Raw genomic sequence first — 17,168 nt, 5'->3', positions numbered from 1 at the left:
CAACATTTAATTTCATTCTATTATACTTTATCCAGGCTACCTGTCTAGTCCGTCAGTCCAAACACCTATTCTTCCATCCATCGATTCATTCAGTTACTCCATTCATCCCGTCTACCCGTTCACCTACCTGTTTGTCCATCCACTGGTCATCTAATTATGCACCCAGCTAGCCAGCCTCTACCCAATCCGTCAGATGAGCTGTGCTTCTGTCATATTCATACCTCTAGCTCTCCATCTGTGTCCAGCCATCTCACCGTCCAGGCTCCTGGCACATCCTTCTAGTCGTCTTTGGCAGCCAGGTGGGCTGCAGTGGCCAGCCGGGCTCCTGCCGCAGCTGTGACTACAGTGGGGGAAGGTATGGCTTTGGGGCCGACAGTGGCTATAGGTCTGCATGTGGGTGACAGGAAGGCTCTGTTTCTCGGTGTCCATGGGTGGCCACGCTTGGAGGAAGCTCCTCCTCCTCCTCCTCCTTTTCCAGCACATCCAGCTTTGCAGAGACTCTGGCAGCCCCTGGTTATATAGGTGGTGTTGACTTGAGGGCACAGGCTGCGGGGTGAGACAGATGTTACATGGTCCCCCACCCCTTGCCCTAGCCCCCAGGGTGGGGCTTCAGGAGCACATTGGGGGAGTCCCACCTTTTAAGAGTAGGGAGTCTTGGGTCACACTGAGCTGGATCCGCATCCCAGAGCTGCTCCAAGTCTCAGTTTCCTATCTTTGTAGAATGGGGACGATCAGAATACCTGTGTCCCAGGGACTTCTGGAGGAATTAAATGAGAGAACCCATGTCCAGCAGATGGCTCAGGGCCAGCCCGCAGCGAATGCTCAATATACACCTTCTGAGCTGTTTATTTCCCACCTAGGTAGTTCGGAAGCCGTGCACAGCCCTGACCCCAGTACAGTTGGCTGGCCGGGCAGGTGGTTGATACGGTAGCTGACCAGTGTACAGATAGGCGGGAAGGGGTGAATATGAAGGGATCAGACGGCTTACTGGATGGATGATGGGTGGTCCCGGACTCTGCCCAGCAAGCACACTTCCCCAGCAAGATTTAAAGCCAGGAAACTGAGAGCCAGCTTCAAATCCCAGTTTGCATGGGTGTCCAATCTGGGTTGGTTATATGGGTTTTTAAGGCTTGGCTTCCTTATCTGATGAAGGGACATCACTCCTTCCTTCCTGGTATTCTTGTGAGCCAGAGATGCCTGTCAAGCCACAGGATGTCCTTGAAAAACTGTCTTTTCCCTTCCGGTTCCTGCCTCCTGCCTCTGCTCCCCTCCTTCTAACAAAGCCCCGCCGTACAGTGGTAATCCTGCTGTCTCTGCCCAGACCTCCTGGCCCCTACAGAAGAAAGCCCAAACTTGTGTTGGCACATGAGACCCTGTGCAAACTCCCGAGTCTTGGGTGTTCCATCCATAGCCGCCCACCCTTCCCCACACCTTGGCGATGCCCCTGGGCTTAACTCTTGGCCACTCTTGGCCTGTATCTCCCCACTCCCCCTCCCATGAAACTTCCTCCATCTCCATCTCCTGGCTGCTGCCCCTGGGAGGTCCCCCCAGCCCACATCTATTTCTCATTCTCTATTGCTCACACACAACTTGGTCTGTTGTTATAAAGATATTTTGTGTTCTGGTCATGTGCATGGAGTCTTGATCCAGATTACTTAAACCTTGGGTTCAAATTTAGGCTTTTATCTGTTAATTGTGTTTCTTAGATTCCATGCCTCAATCTCCTTTGCAATACAAGACTGGTAATGGCAGTATGTTATTATTAATTGCTAATAACAACATATGGGTGTTAATAGCAATATAGGGTTTTTAGTAGATTCTATAATTTCCAGGCATATTATTTAAAACAATGCATGGCATATAATAAGCTGCATGAACACTATTACTATTTCACTTGACATAGTGCTCTCCTGTATATACTGATGGCACACATAATCTGTGCCACTTATTGGCACATCAATACATATTGCCTTGTACAATTTATTTTAGTAACTTTTCATGGTCGTGTACATTATATATTGCATTGTTTTTCTGGGGAAGATTTACTTTGTTGTATTTTCAATATTGCTTAGCAAATGTAGGGCAGACATTTAGTATTTATCAAATTTTGATCAAAACATGCTTTGAAGACCGGAGAATTTCTTGGGCTCTTTCTAATCCTAGGAGAAGCTATTACCTGAGCAAGAGACACATTCGTTTTTTGGAGGTTTCTAATATTTAAAGTAACAAAGTTTTTCACCCATCTTTAGAGCAGCCACTTGGGGATCAATTGTGCCTACAAACAATACATTCCCTGGGGGTCCTGGTTCTGAGGGACTAATAAAGGCTTTTGTTGCCATCTTCAAGAACAGAAGTTAAATAGATGTTTAAGAGACACTCCAGAGAGATTGTTAAGAAAGTTGCAACGGGAGCATCAAACACGGGTCATCAGCAGGCTAAGGAAAAGGACCAGAGAGAAGGAACAGTGTGGTTGAATGGCATCCCTGCACTCAGCAGCCTGCAAAGGAGATATTTACATTTTCTTTCTCATCCATTATTTAAGAAGCCATATAGTTTTCTCAGCATGGAGAAAATAGCTGTCGTTTAACTTGAGGATTGTGTTTATTTTTTCATAGCCGTCATTTCTTTAAAGAACTGTTTTAGATTTACAGAAAAATTAAATAGATAGAGTAAATATATTGTCCCCATACATCACATGCCAAGTTTCCTCTCTTAACATCTTTTGTTAGTATGATGCATTTGTTACTATTAATGGGCCAATAGGGATACATTCCTATTAAATAAAGCCCATAGTTTATTCAGACTTCCTAAGTTTTCACCTAATATCTTTTTCTACTCCAGGATGCAGCCAGGACACTGTGTTACATCTAGTTGTCACACGTCCTTAGGCTTCTCTTGGCTGTGGCGGTTTGGCACACTTGCCTTGTATCTGAGACCTTGACAGTTTTGAGGAGTTACGGGTCAGGTACTTCACAGGATGTCCCACTGTTGGAATTGGCCTGATGCTATTGTGAAGATCACAGAGGGAACGTGGCACCTTTATCACATGATGTCAGGGATACATACCATCAACCTGACTTATGATTGTTATTGACCTGGATCACTGAGACAGTGTTTGTCAGTCTCTCCACTGTAAAGCCTTCCCTTCCTTTAGGATGGAGTATCTTTATAAGTTATTTTGAATTCTTCTGCAATAGGAGATTCTTCTCTTCTCCTTAACTTATTCAGTCATTTATTTTTATCAGTATGGATTCGTTGATACTTATTTGACACTTTGGATTGTAATCTAATACTGTTCCATTTATTTTGTTACCAAAATCGTCCCAGCTTTGGCCACTGGGAGGTCTTCTAGTCGGTTTTGTTGTTCCTTGGACATACCTCATAATGTTAATATATTTATTTTTATTTCATAACAAGGTCTGTACTTAAGGTTTCTAGAAACTAAGGGAAGGGATGAATTTAGGAGGTCTTGCTTGCATATAAGCACCCTCTTTTTCCTTTTTAATACTGAAATACAAGCTCTGCTTGTCCTATCTGTTGATAAAACAGTACCTGGTATATAATATTTACTCAGTAATTGCTGAATGAGTAAATTAAAGAATGATGTTAGGTCTTGGATGGAAGCAGGAGAAGTAGTGTGAACAATTGTAGCGTGAGGTCTAGGTGATACCAAATTAGATGATATCTAATTAGGAAGGGAGAATGTGGTTTCATTAGAATTATTAGAGAAAAGTTAAGGAGTGTATTAAGGAAATAATTTATAAATATTAAAAGCTTCCATAATCATATGTTATTGGGCTACATGAGACTTCTTATAAAAATAGTTCAGGTCATGCAGTCAAATCTATTTCTGCAATTGAAAACTAATATAGAGATGATAAACTGGTATGTACTATGAGGAACATTTTTAAATGGGTCCTTGTCAAAAATATTTGACCTTGAAGAATCGTAGTGAAAAAATTATGTACATAGAACATAAACAAATTCAAACCTTGTGGGAAAATGACATAATATGTGGAATTAAAATAATACCTAAAGGGGTTTATAGAAATAGAAAAAAAATCATTTTGGGCAGAGAGGATGAGGGGAGGGAAATGGAGAATAGATTTGAGATGGCCTCTGAAAAATGGCATACATTTGAATAGGGCATAAATAGAGTTTGCATAGGGGAGAATGAAGGGAATTTCGTGTGAGTGACTATCACGTGATAAAGCTTAGTTTTTGGATTACGGTTAACGTCAGGAATTGCAGGAAGTGTTCGCATTAATGAGGCTGAACACAGGCTTTAGAAACCCCTGACTGCTAAAAGGATGAATTTCAAATGTAAAAACTAGAATTTTCTGAAATTTTAAACAATAGTGAACCAATTAAAATAGGATTTAACATCATATAAATTTTGATATTGCTTAGGATAAATGATATGGGGAAGAAATTAGAAATAGAATATTATTAAGCAGTTGTCAAGATAATCTTATTTAAAGATAAAATTTTATAGTAAAACCATGACAGGAAGATGAGATGTAAGCAGTAACTTTTTGGTGGAAGAAACTGATAACACTGAGTGACAGAAACAGGGGGTCTAGGAGGAAGAGCTGAGATAGAGTGGGGTGGGATAGAACTTCGCCCCTTCCATGTGAAATTGCTTACACCTACACATAAAATTAAATTCCACAAAATTCTGAATATTTTCATTTGTTCAAATTGGGCAAAGTGAGAAGCCATGATCAGTTTCAGTAATATTTGAGTCATGTTTATGAACTAGAGTCCAAGAGTGACTAAAGGTATTCAGTGCACTCCTGCCACGAAGCCCCCTTTTTGCATTCCCACTTGCCAAGTAGATGAACAAAAGGAGAATATCTCATCATGTAAAACAGATGTTGAATATTATCTTTTATCAATCAACTGAATTTCTATTATTGGTCCAATTGACATACACTTGGTTCATGAAGTAGGCAGGATATTATTATTTTGAATCTTTATAATATTTTTAACTTTCTCCATCATCATCCACAACAATGAGGTCCGTAGACAAGCTCTTCTTGCTAAGGATTCACAACTCAGGTGGAGTGATCAACACAACTACTAAGTACATCCATCCATCCAATAGATGCATGCTTAAATTACCAGAAGAGAAGCTAGAGAATTTTAGTTTTGTGGGTATTTTACGAAATTTTGAATAAACTAAGAAGAAAGGCCTTGGAGATGAGAGTCCTATCCTTCTGGAATATTTTTGAAGTATAAAAGAAGTTTATACTCATACTATGGCCATTACTTTGTAGGAAAAATTGCAAATATGATAAAGATAAATGGTACATTTGAACAACTCAGTTATGTTTAATAAACATAGTATTTATATACTGTGAGAGCACAAAACTTTACTTTCACAATTACAGAACATGAAAAGAATAAAAAGACTGTTTTTATCACTTAATAGAAAGAATTCCAATTATTGAGTCCAAGATCCTTTTATGACAATTATTCTTCTTTCCACATCTCTCCCTCTTCTCTATCATTTTTTTAACACTATACCTGAATTTTATCTTCAATAGTCAATTTACACTAAGCAACAAAATGCCCCTTATAATGTCCTTCTTGAATTATGATCTTCTTTTATGTTTTGGCAATCCTACTAATCCATAACATTCTTGTTTTAACTGATGTAATATTGGTAATAACATTGTATGTATTTAAGTTTACAACATTATAATTCAACTTCCTTATACAGTACAAATTGATTACCATCAAAAGTCTGGTTACCACCCACTATATACTTAAACCCTGCCACCCATTCTGCCCAGCCCCCAACTACCATTGTTCTGAAATAAAGGGGTAATGTAGGTCTGGATTTTGGGGAACTTATCAAATCAAGATTTAGTATCCTGCCTCTACACTCTGGCTTCTTCTCCTTGAGGCAATGTCTGAATACCATCAAAGACGATGCCAATAGAAGACATCCAGTACTTGGAAATACTGTTCTCTTTCTTCTGTTATCATATTTCAGCATGCAGTGCACTCACATAATTTCCAGAAATGCCAATAGAAACAGTTTTTGTGTGTGGATAAATTGGTTTAAAAGAAAGAATATAGTTATCTTCACTGATTTTGAAGTTGCTCCATTAACTCCTTCTACTTTTTCTTAAAAAGTGGATGTTTTGTACTGAGGAAGTCTCCTAGAGTGCATTCTTTTCTTTTAGATTGGTTTCCAAGATTTGGTAAAGGATCTTGAATTGCTCTGGCACAGATGAATAATAGACATTGAAGTATTCCCAATAAGTGAGAAATAGTCTCTGGGCATTTATATTCCATATCATGAGAAGATGATTAGCCATATATTGAACTTCATTTATTTACATCTGTTTTCAATAAATTTGAGCATTTTGGCATTCATTCTTGTCTCTGGAACATGCATTTATTGAAGAAACCATTCTGACAAATATCACCTTAGAAGGAGATATAAATACCTTGATTTAGGCTTTTGGATTATAAGGGGAAAATGTTTTTAGTGGAAAATTATGTTGATAAATCTACAGAATAGGGAGAAACCATTATTTGGTAATGTTATGAATATTGCTCATGGATTACTCATATTTAAATTTCATTTAACTCAGTCTCAAAAACATGAATAGTCTCTTACTTCTTTGTGAGAAATACAATCTGCTTTACTGTGTCTTTGAAGGCATCTTTCACTTGTTTGTTTCAAAGTGTATAAATGAATGGATTAAGCAAAGGGGCAATGGATGTAGTGAGCACAGGCACCACTTTATTAATAGCTACTCCTTCCTTTGCCGAGGGCTTGATGTAGATGAAGATGCAGCTGCCATAGGTGATGGAAAAAACAACCATGTGGGAGGAGCAGGTGGAAAAGGCCTTTTTCCTTTGCTGGGCAGAAGGGAATCTGAGAATGGTCTTGATGATGTATGTGTAGGAGAGGACTACACATGCCAAGGTAATAATGAGTGCCAGCACAGCGAAACTCAAGACAATTTTCTCTATTAATGCTGTGTCTGAGCAGGTTATCTGTAAAATAGGAGATGCATCACAGCTGAAATGATCAATCACATTTGAGTCACAGAATTCCAGCTGGAGGCCCATGGCAAGGGGTGGGAGGATGAGTAGCAGGCCTGCAATCCAACAGCAGAGAACAAGTGTAGTGCAGACTCTGCTGTTCATGATGGTCATGTAATGCAGGGGCTTACAGATGGCCACATAGTGGTCATAGGACATGGCGGCAAGGAGAAAAAATTCTGTTGTCACAAAGAGGACAACAAAAAATAACTGGGTGGCACGACCATTATAGGTAACTGTATTATCTCCAGATATCATGGTGTACAGGAATCTGGGGATGCATACAGTAGTGAATGAAACTTCTAAGAAAGAAATTTCAGAGAAAAAAATACATGGGAGTTTTAAGATGGGAATCCCACAGTGTGAGGGTGATAATGATGAGGTTCCCAGCCACACTCAATAGGTAGGTGATAAACAAAAATACCAGAAGCAAGACTTGTAGTTTTGGGTCATCATTTCAATCCCAGCAGGATGAATGTGGTTATTGCTGTGTGATTCCTCATCACTGCCTTGTGCCAAGTCAAGAGCGATTCTACCTGAAGAGAGAAGTGTTGCAAGAAGCTGGCCCTGGAACCTGGATGCAAACACCCAGCAAGCAGCTCACATGCACTTCCTTCTTTTCCTTATTGGCCAATTGTTAATAGCAGTGCCTCTAACATCTTACTAGGAGGCAGCTACAGGAAGTATCTAAGACAGATCTTATGCTTATAATTCTCTGATTAGCGAGCACATTTACAAAAATGTCAAATAAAAGCCAAAGAAAACATAAATCATATGTGTAATTTGCCATTTCTTAGCAGTACTGTTTTGTGGTACAGATCTTATTTCTCCTTATCCTGGAGGAAATTAAGTCATTTTTGAAGTTTTCTTCTCCCTTCCTCATCTTTCTATGCTTTTGCACACCAGACTGAAAAGCTTCATTTTCAAAATCAAGATCTGTCAATTAGCATTTTTGTGTGTTTTACAATTTTTAGAGCAGTTTTAGGACCACAGCAATATCAAGCGTAATGTACAGAGATTCCCCATATCCCTCCTGTCCACACATGGGCAGCCTACCCCTGGTGTCAGCACTGTCTCCAGAGTAGTACATTTGTTAAACTGATGGACCCACATGGAGACATCAAAGCCCACAGTTTGCATTATGTTTCTTTCTTACTTTTGTCTATTCAGTGGGTTTGGATGAATGTTTCCTTAGTATTTCACATTGAACTTCTTATGTTATGTTGAGTTTTAACAACAGCACATTCATTTAAAAGTATGTACTTTAAATTATCTCTAAATAGGGAGACAAAATGTTTAAAATGCAAAGATGTATCTGTTTTTTTCATATATATCTAGGCAAATGAAGGTATTTCCTAACCAGATTTGGGGACTGCTTAGGCGGAACTTTTCATTTCTGGAACCTGACTATCAGCCAGCCTGAGTCCTAGTGGGGCTAGTGGGGCTCTGTGGTGTGGGCAGGGCCCAGAGAGAGGATCTGTGGTGTCTGCTCTCTGCATCCCCTGATCAGTCCTCCGCTCTTTGCAGTACAGCAGTCAGAATCAGTGCCGGGGTATATATTAGTGACCTCTTTGAACAATTTCTGCTGCTCCTCTCCTCAAAACATTTCTCCCCACAATTTTAGCAACCAGCTCCATAACCGTGCTGCTTCTGTTCTTTGACTTTAAGAATATGCATCTTGCTAAGCAACATCCAGAAACAAGTGTACATATATGAAGCAATCTTTGTGAACACTTTTTAAAGCACCCTGATTTCCTCATTGAAATTCCACGTCAACATTCCCAGGAGTTTTAAGACTCCCTCAGAAATTCCATTAGACAGGTGATTGTGAAATTCCCCTCACCTTCGTGTCCAAACTTACCCTCACTGACATTCATATTTTAAGCAGCTGCTCTCAGGTATCCATCCTGTAAAAGAAGATCTGGTTAATGCATTCTCGCTGGTGTTATACACTGTTAATAATAAATATATCAGCCTATAATATGTTTTTGTGTTTTATAAGGGGGAATAATTGATAGTTAAATGAGAAAATTTAGCCATAATTCAAGGGTTTGTAGGGAAACACTGCACATTTTATATGAGTGGAAAATTTAATTTCTTAAGTCGTCCAACAATTGTCCCAGTTGTACCCAATGTGTTTTCCGAATAGAGAACCAAAGATACATTAGGTTACTCTTTCCTATTGCTCAAGTGAGCAATCTACATTGATTCATCCAAATAATTTTTAATAATCATCTATTATTTGAGGAGCATAATAATAGAGACTGTAGACCTGACCATTAGCAAGTTGCTCCTGAAGGAGCTCTCTGGCCACCAGTAGGAGAAAGTATGCCTTTTTAGTGCATACTCAGTGACATGGTAGCCCAAGAGAACAGTGGAAATGCAACTTTGTTAGCAACCCATGTTTCTTCTTCGGCAATCACTCTTTGTTATATTGGTAGCTATTCATATTTTCCTATGTTCATTCAGTTTTCTAGGTTCTTCTCTTCCCATTAAAGTTGTCACAGTCGTCTGTCACCATAAGCTGGGTGAACAAGGGCATTGCTCAGGGTTCGCAGACATGAAATCAGAACAGAAAAACCCCTCCCTGGAGAAGTGCTCCCTGCAGAGATAGGGTCTCGCCATGTTCCTGCCAGAAGTAGCTGACGGGCCAAACTCAATGGCAGGTCAGGCTTGTATTTGCACTCCTAATTCCTCCCTGCTTCCCTGCCTCCCAGTGAAGAAGAGTTCAGATGCTTATACTGGCTGCTGACACTGTCACTCCAGCTCTCCCTCTCCTGCAGGTTCCAGGATCTAAAATTATTCTCTGCTTTCTTAATTAAAACTTTAATTCTTCTCTATTGAGAGTAAAGTGGTGAACTCAGTGACATTTTTATTGTAAGACTGCTTGCTGCCTTCCGGCCTGTACACCAATCACACCAGTTCTCTCTGTTATATTGGAAACATTTCCCTGGGAGGCTGAGAGCTACTCATTTATTTTGACTTTGCATCAATTAAAGTTTGAAACAATTTCACTAAAGAAATGATAATATTTATCCCCTTCCTCCCAGAAATATAGTTTCCAGTTAATGTTCACAGGCAGGCCTTGATGACAGGCTGTGCAAGACTGCCCACACTCACTGTCCCTGGGGGGCTAGTAAGTGATCGAGATTCAGGTTTTTCATTCATCAACTCCCTGTTTGATGATGAAAAAATCTACTCGAGACACGTTGACCTTATTCATGTTTGGCAACAACCTCATTCAGCCTTTATGTGGGACAGTGGCTGCCTGTGGGCTGGATAGTTGAGATTCAAAAACAGTAAATGCTGCCCCCTCCCAAACGTTTCAAAATTGGTCTCAGTAACTGATGGAGAGTAAAGTGAGGTTTCCTGCAAGGTGATTTATAGTATTGGTATTACTTGGTATCTGTGGCGTTAGTGGATATTACTGGGTGGCAATGCCTTTTCCAAAAGCTTTTGTTTTTCTACCTCTCAAGTACTTATGGCCTCCTCCACTCTCAGCTGTGACTGTCACTTTAAAAGGCAAAAGTGACCACGACAGACATTTCTAATTTCATATTCCTGCAGAATAACAACCTATCAGAAATGGCTCTGAAACACTTTTCTGCAGTATCAATAATAATGAACTGAGTTCTAGAATTTTAAACTGTCTGTATTCACCCTCTGTCTATGTTTTGATCATTTAGAAAAATGTGCTATGTCGATCACATGCTCACCCCCTTCCTTACAGGCTGTCCCCCAGGCCCCTGAGGGAACCACAGTGTGAGGAACATTCAGTGGGTGAGGAGCTTTGTGGGCACTTCTGCTCCCATTCTCACCACCCCCTGTCTTTAACCTGTCTCACACACACACACACACACACACACACACACACACACACACACACTGACAGCCGAGACACACACTCACACACACACACACACACACACACTGACAGCCAAGACACACATACACACACACACACACACACACACACACTCAGCCAAGTCTGACAACTGACAGAGCTCTCCTGGATTTTTACAGCTCCTGATAGAATGAGCCCAGTCACAGTCCCCTCTTCCCTCACCGAGTCTATCAGTGCATTCGATTCTAGATGACCTAGTTACTCTGCTAATTCAAAGGAGTAAAAGAGAGGTGTAGAGATAATGTTTCTCTCTAGTTTGTCAGAAGAGTGCATCTGATCTTCCTGGGCAGGGAGGCAGGGAGGCATGCTGCCCAGCAAATTCTATCAGAGCATCATTTCTTATATATGCATATTCTGCTACCAGGACACAGGGAACATGTGAATGAATAACAAAATAGTCCTCAGTGACCCAGTTTCTAAAGTTACTAATGAACTGGTGGTAGTCTAATCAATAGTGTGAAAACACACGAGGCAGTGGAGACAGTGTCCTCAGAGACACTGAGAGTGGTTTGACATCATCTAAATTCTGTTTTGATTTCTTTGTTGAATCTCTATATTTATCCTAGAATTATGCACTCTGTTTGGCACCACATATGATATATTATTTATCTTTTACATCAATCTTAGGTTAAGTCAAAGAACAAAACTATCCTCATTTTGTCAAGGAGGAAACTGAGGAGCAGAGAAATGAAGTTCAGAATGCCCTGCCTGTGGCGGTGCAGGTTTTGAACAAAAGGTGGTGCTTGTCCCTATATTCAAGACACTGACCATGTATGAAACTTTCTAACTCTTCTAGGGCTACCTGTTATTCATTTTCATCCTCTCTCCTTCTACCTATTAATTTTCAGGTAGGCAGTTAAACAACCTACTTTCAGTATTTGAAGCAAAGGAGAGTTTTGCATCTGAAGCACTGGATAAACCATTGTCTAAAGCCAGGACAAGTTTATTGTTTTGTTAGGGCCGATTACTGCCCAGTGAGCTTGAACAAAGCTTTTTTTCACTATCTCTTCTGTCATGTATGCACATTTTCACTCTTGCACTCATGCTGTTCCTTGTGTCAAGTGAGGGAGCAGAGGTGTGTTCCTGCTGCCTCGACTGGAACAGGTGTCTCTGCTGTCCCTTTACTCAGTCCACTCACTACTCCTCTGCTGAGGTTTGTTGCGCAGACTGGCCAAGACATCACGTCTCTGTCGCCCCACTGTTGGCACAGTGATTGAAAATTTTCCCTGGCAGGGGGAGTATGCTGAGAAGGAAGGACTTATGCCTCTATAATCATAGTAAATTTTTGAAGAACATCCTGATGGGGTGTAGCAGGGACTGGTAATTTCCTGTCTGGTGTGTTTCTTCCCTGATCCATAGTAACTGAACCACAATTTTATTCAGGGTGCACAGTGCCTGGATAAAGTACTGTACCCAGTCACCCTTAATACTGGCATGGTTGTGTGACTAAGTTTATGGCTAATGATGCATGTTACAGTGATTTTAATCAATTATTGCTACAGAGCCATAAATTTCCCTGTAAATACTTGTTTAGCTGCATCCCACAAATTTGGCTATTTGTCTTCTAATAATGGGTGTTTCTAGGAAAATTTGTTATTGATTTCTAATTTAATTCCATTTGGCCAGGTAACATACTTCGTATTACGATCGCTTAAAAAAAAACAAAACTGATCATTCTTAGCTATATTTTATTTAATTTTATCAACTGTGCCATTTTTGGGTCTCTGTATTTGTGTCCTCATTAAAGGTTGTATTTTCCTGTTTCTTCTCACATGTGGTGAATTTTCATTATGTCAGGCACTATGAATTTACCTTCTTGAAGGTCAGATGTATTTCTATCCCTGTAAAGGTTCTTTAGGCTTCTTCTGGCATCATTTACATCACTTGGAGACAAGTTTGTCCTTTTGGTTTCTGTGTTAGTGTGTGTTACACTGGACCAGAGCAGTGTTTAGCCTAGATTTCTTTCCTCAAAACTGAGACACATCTTTATGAATTATACCTAGTAAATTATGAGATTTTAAATTCTGTTTGGTGTGAATAGGAACCATTTTCATTCTTTTGTGTGTTCAGAATTGCAATCTTTGCTGGTGAATCTTACTGTAGGTAATTTCCCTACATGTGTATGCTCAGCTGAATTCTCATGGTGGGGTGCCTGTAGGTCACCAGACGTCTCCCTACGTGCCTCTCCCACCTCTCGGCGCTCGTTCCTGTGAACTTCAGCCTCCCTAGACTGTCACCTGTGCTTGCTCCACACTGACAGACTGATGGGATCTCTATGAGCCCCTGCCTGTACTGCTCCAGGAAGCAAACTGAGGTAATCCTCTCTCAGGTATCACTGTCTTGATGTCAGTTATTTGGAAAATGTTAGTTTCGTATATTTTGCTTGAATTTTTACCTTTTTAAGTTAAGGGGCCACATATGCTCCCTGTGACTCCATTTCAGGTTGAGCCTATCTTCCTAGGCTCTTTTCCTCATATTAAAACCTTTTCTAAAGTTCTATATTTTTTAATATCTAGAATGACTAATAATCTTCACTTTCTGCTGTATTGGTTATTCTTTATATTCCTATAAAATTTCTTTTTTTTGGTTATGATTAATTTTTGTCTTCCCTCAAAGTCATTTGTTCAGCAGCATGTATGCTTGGTTCCTCACCTTATGAAATGAGTAGCACTCTCTGCTACCTGATAGGATTGATTATTATTTGGGGTGGGTGTTGGTGGGAGGAATAGCAGGGAAGGCCTTGAGGAGATGAGATGCCATCTGAGATCCTGCAGTCTGGCTTAGACATGAGTCCAGCACATAGTAAGTGTTAATTTGCAGAAATATCCATCATGGTTTGCAGCCCTCCTGTGAGGAGATGGGTTTATTGGACCTTGAAAGTGTGCTGCCCTTGTGGTTTGCTTTTACCAAGTGGCCACACTTTTATGGAACGTTTTAGCAGAAAATGAGGAAAATAAGAAGTGTAGCTTTTGTTGGTTATTTCTGAGTTTCTGGTGACCTTGGAGAAAGAAACATGATTATCTCAGGGTTTTAAATTCCTATCTCAAGGTATGAAAGATGTCAGAAAACTATGACTTCCTTAAAAGAAGTCAGTGTCTCCTGCACCTCCTACAGGACTTCTTGAGAGCAACCCAAGTTTAGTTTGTTGAATAAATTAATTTCAATGCAAATTGAACTTACAACCTCTAGAGTTTGCTAGAGGACACAATGAGTGTGTAGATTCCATTGAAGTTCCAGAGAAGCACACACTTATATCCTGTCTCAAGGGTTTGATCTCTTCTTGCCTGAAGAACCTACAATCACCTACTTGGAGGCAGTTTTCTTGCAGGAGAATGCTGAACTTATTGAAGACCCACCCCCACATTATCTCCTTGCTTAGAGTCCAGTAACCAGACTCATCAGGGCATCAGGTACACAGTATGAGCTGGCAGGAGGTTCCATAGACACCAAAAGGATTTTGAAACAGCTAATTTATACCAACAGAAACCTGAAGAATATCTATGGGAATGGGTCATAAGAGTTTTGGAATCAGGGTAAGATGAGAAGTAACACTGAACTGGGATAAATTTACTGATGCGAAAAAAATATTATTCAGGTTTAAGAAAAGAGGGAAATCCTGCTATTTTTGAAAATATGGATGGGCATTGAGGGCAATATCATAATTGACAGAAGTCAGATAAAAAGATAAATAGTATGTGATATCACTTGTATGTGGAATCTAAAAATGTCAAACACATAGGAACAGAGAACAGATTGGTGTTTGGCAGAATCAGGAGGTGGGGTGGGGGAAATAGGTAAAGGTTGTCAAAAGATTTAAATGTTCAGTTATAAGATAAAGAAGTTCCAGAGATGTAATGTTCACATGTTGACTATAGTTATGAACACTCTATTGTTTAATTGAAACTGCTAATAAAGTAGATCTTAAAAAATTTATCATTACAAAAAAATTGTAACTATGTGAGGTGATGGATATTAATTAAACAATGTGGTAATCATTTCCCAATATACATGTATATTAAATAATTATATTCTACACTTTAGACTTATACAATATGTCAATTATATTTCAATAAAACTGGAAAAAAGTAAAGGACTGTCATACCAAAAATACAAAAATGAGAACACTATGAAAAATTCCACTTTAATAGCAATTAGTGTAATTCAATACTTTCTCCTTAGTCTGTAGATGGTGGTTTGCATAACAAAACATTATAAATTACACGTGCATTCTTCTCAAGACAGTTGATGCTTGACCAGGAAGGAAAACTGAGACAAATATTTTCTGCCCCAGACAATCTATTAATTTAAAGAAATGAGTGGACTAAAATACAGCCTAAATTTTTACTGTCTTTTCGTATTTTAGACATAGTGATGAGGTGTTGTTCGGACTTTATGAAAGTGTATATTCATGCTCAATTAGGAAAGGGAACCACTATAAAAGAAGTTTTATTTGAATTAAGACTATAGTGCTTACTTAAGTCTGTGATTCTAAGAGAAATAGAAAATAAATTTTGATGGTTAAGCAGACTGTAATTTCAGTATTGTAGTGTCATCTTGAATTGTTGAAGACCCATGGAGATGAACTACTATTGGATGAAATATTTATATGTATCTGTTTTTAACTTTTAAAGAATTCTTAGTATCCTAATTCTTTGAAAGAAATGCCATCTTTTTTATTGAGTCCTTGAAGGCTTGTTTGACTTGCTTGATCTGCAGAGTATAAATGAAAGGGTTCATCAGAGGGATGACTGACATGTTGAGCGATGACACCACCTTATTCATGGCCACGCCTTCCTTTGCTGGTTTGATGTAGATGAAGATACAACTTCCATAGGTGATGGAAACTACAATCATGTGGGAAGAACAGGTGGAGAAAGCTTTTTTTCTTTGCTGAGCTGAAGGGAGTCTTAAAATAGTCTTGATGATGTATGTGTAAGACACAATTACACAGACTAATGTAAAAATGAGGGTAAGCACAGCCATAAATAGGGCAAGCTCCTCTATAAATTGAGTGTCTGAGCATATAATCTTCAGAAGAGGAGATGCATCACAGGCAAAATGGTCAATGAGATAGGGGTTACAGAAATCCAGCTGAACTCCTAGGCTAAGCGGAGGGAGTATGACAATTAACCCAATCAGCCAACACAAAAGGACAAGAATGGTGCAAACCCTGTCACTCATGATGGTGGTGTAGTGCAGGGGCTTGCAGATGGCCACGTAGCGGTCATAGGACATGGCAGTTAGAAGAAAAAATTCTGCTGCCCCAGTGAGGATGACTAAAAATAATTGGACAGCACAAGCGTTAAAGGTAACCCTTCTGTCTCCAGTTGTCAGGCTATACAGGAATCGAGGAAGACAGACAGTTGTAAATATTACTTCCAAGATGGAGAAATTCTGAAGGAAAAAGTACATGGGTGTTTTAAGGTGAGAGTCCAGCAGAGTGAGGAGCACAATGATGAGATTTCCAGCAACAGTGAAAATGTAGGTGAGAAACAGAAATACTGAAAGAAAAACCTGTAGTAGTGGGTCAACTGTTAATCCAAGTAGGATGAATGTTATTGAAAAATGATTTTTCATCACCGTCTTCAGATATGTAATGAGTCTCTATTAATAAATCATAAACTCTGAATCTGAGGTATAGAGTGTAAAAATAATATTAAATAACCTGCATAGAGGAAAGGAGCCAAGCAAGTCAGGAGAAGCACATTTTTTGCCTTTACTGCATCATCCATGATCTGATGCAGGAGTGACTGCATTGTGTTGCATTTCCCTGGGCTCTGCTTTACCTTGGTCTTCACAGTTTGTTTCATACAAAATATTCATCTGATGTTCATTTTTACTAGTTACAGGGAAAATTTTGAAATATATAGAGAATGCCACAAGCATATCACCGTCCCCTGAGATTAGGGCAGCTGTCATGGTATCTTGACTCCTCAGTGTAGAGTAGGAGATCCATAAATGTTAATAAGTAGGAAAATATGTGTATAAAATTTTTATTTCCTCATCTGTCAGAACAGTGTATCAGCAAATCATTCTCACACCCTGCAGCAATATAATACCACCAAGACTTAGTTGTATTATATTCCATGTTTTGCAACACTTGTTCTCTGCAAATAACTCCTTAATCTCCTCAATATCCTAAAGGAGCCTTTACTGTTTGGGTGGCCTGGGAGCAGTACCACAGAGTTGCTGCGAATTT

General features: G+C 39.5%; 1 protein-coding gene and 1 pseudogene across 1 annotated transcript; both read right to left on the bottom strand.

Moving 5' to 3' along the window:
- Positions 1–6,630: 6,630 nt before the first annotated feature.
- On the bottom strand, positions 6,631–7,713 carry LOC130679055 (olfactory receptor 6C2-like; annotated as a pseudogene).
- A 7,900-nt stretch (positions 7,714–15,613) lies between these two features.
- On the bottom strand, positions 15,614–16,555 carry LOC130679058 (olfactory receptor 6C2-like). The gene has a single exon (XM_057486776.1). The coding sequence runs from the start codon at positions 16,544–16,546 to the stop codon at positions 15,614–15,616; it is 933 nt and encodes a 310-aa protein (XP_057342759.1). The 5' UTR covers positions 16,547–16,555.
- Positions 16,556–17,168: the final 613 nt, after the last annotated feature.

This window comes from Manis pentadactyla, chromosome 10, assembly GCF_030020395.1.
Source record: "Manis pentadactyla isolate mManPen7 chromosome 10, mManPen7.hap1, whole genome shotgun sequence".
Taxonomy (NCBI): Eukaryota; Metazoa; Chordata; class Mammalia; order Pholidota; family Manidae; genus Manis; species Manis pentadactyla.
This window is presented reverse-complemented; position numbering and strand designations above follow the sequence as displayed.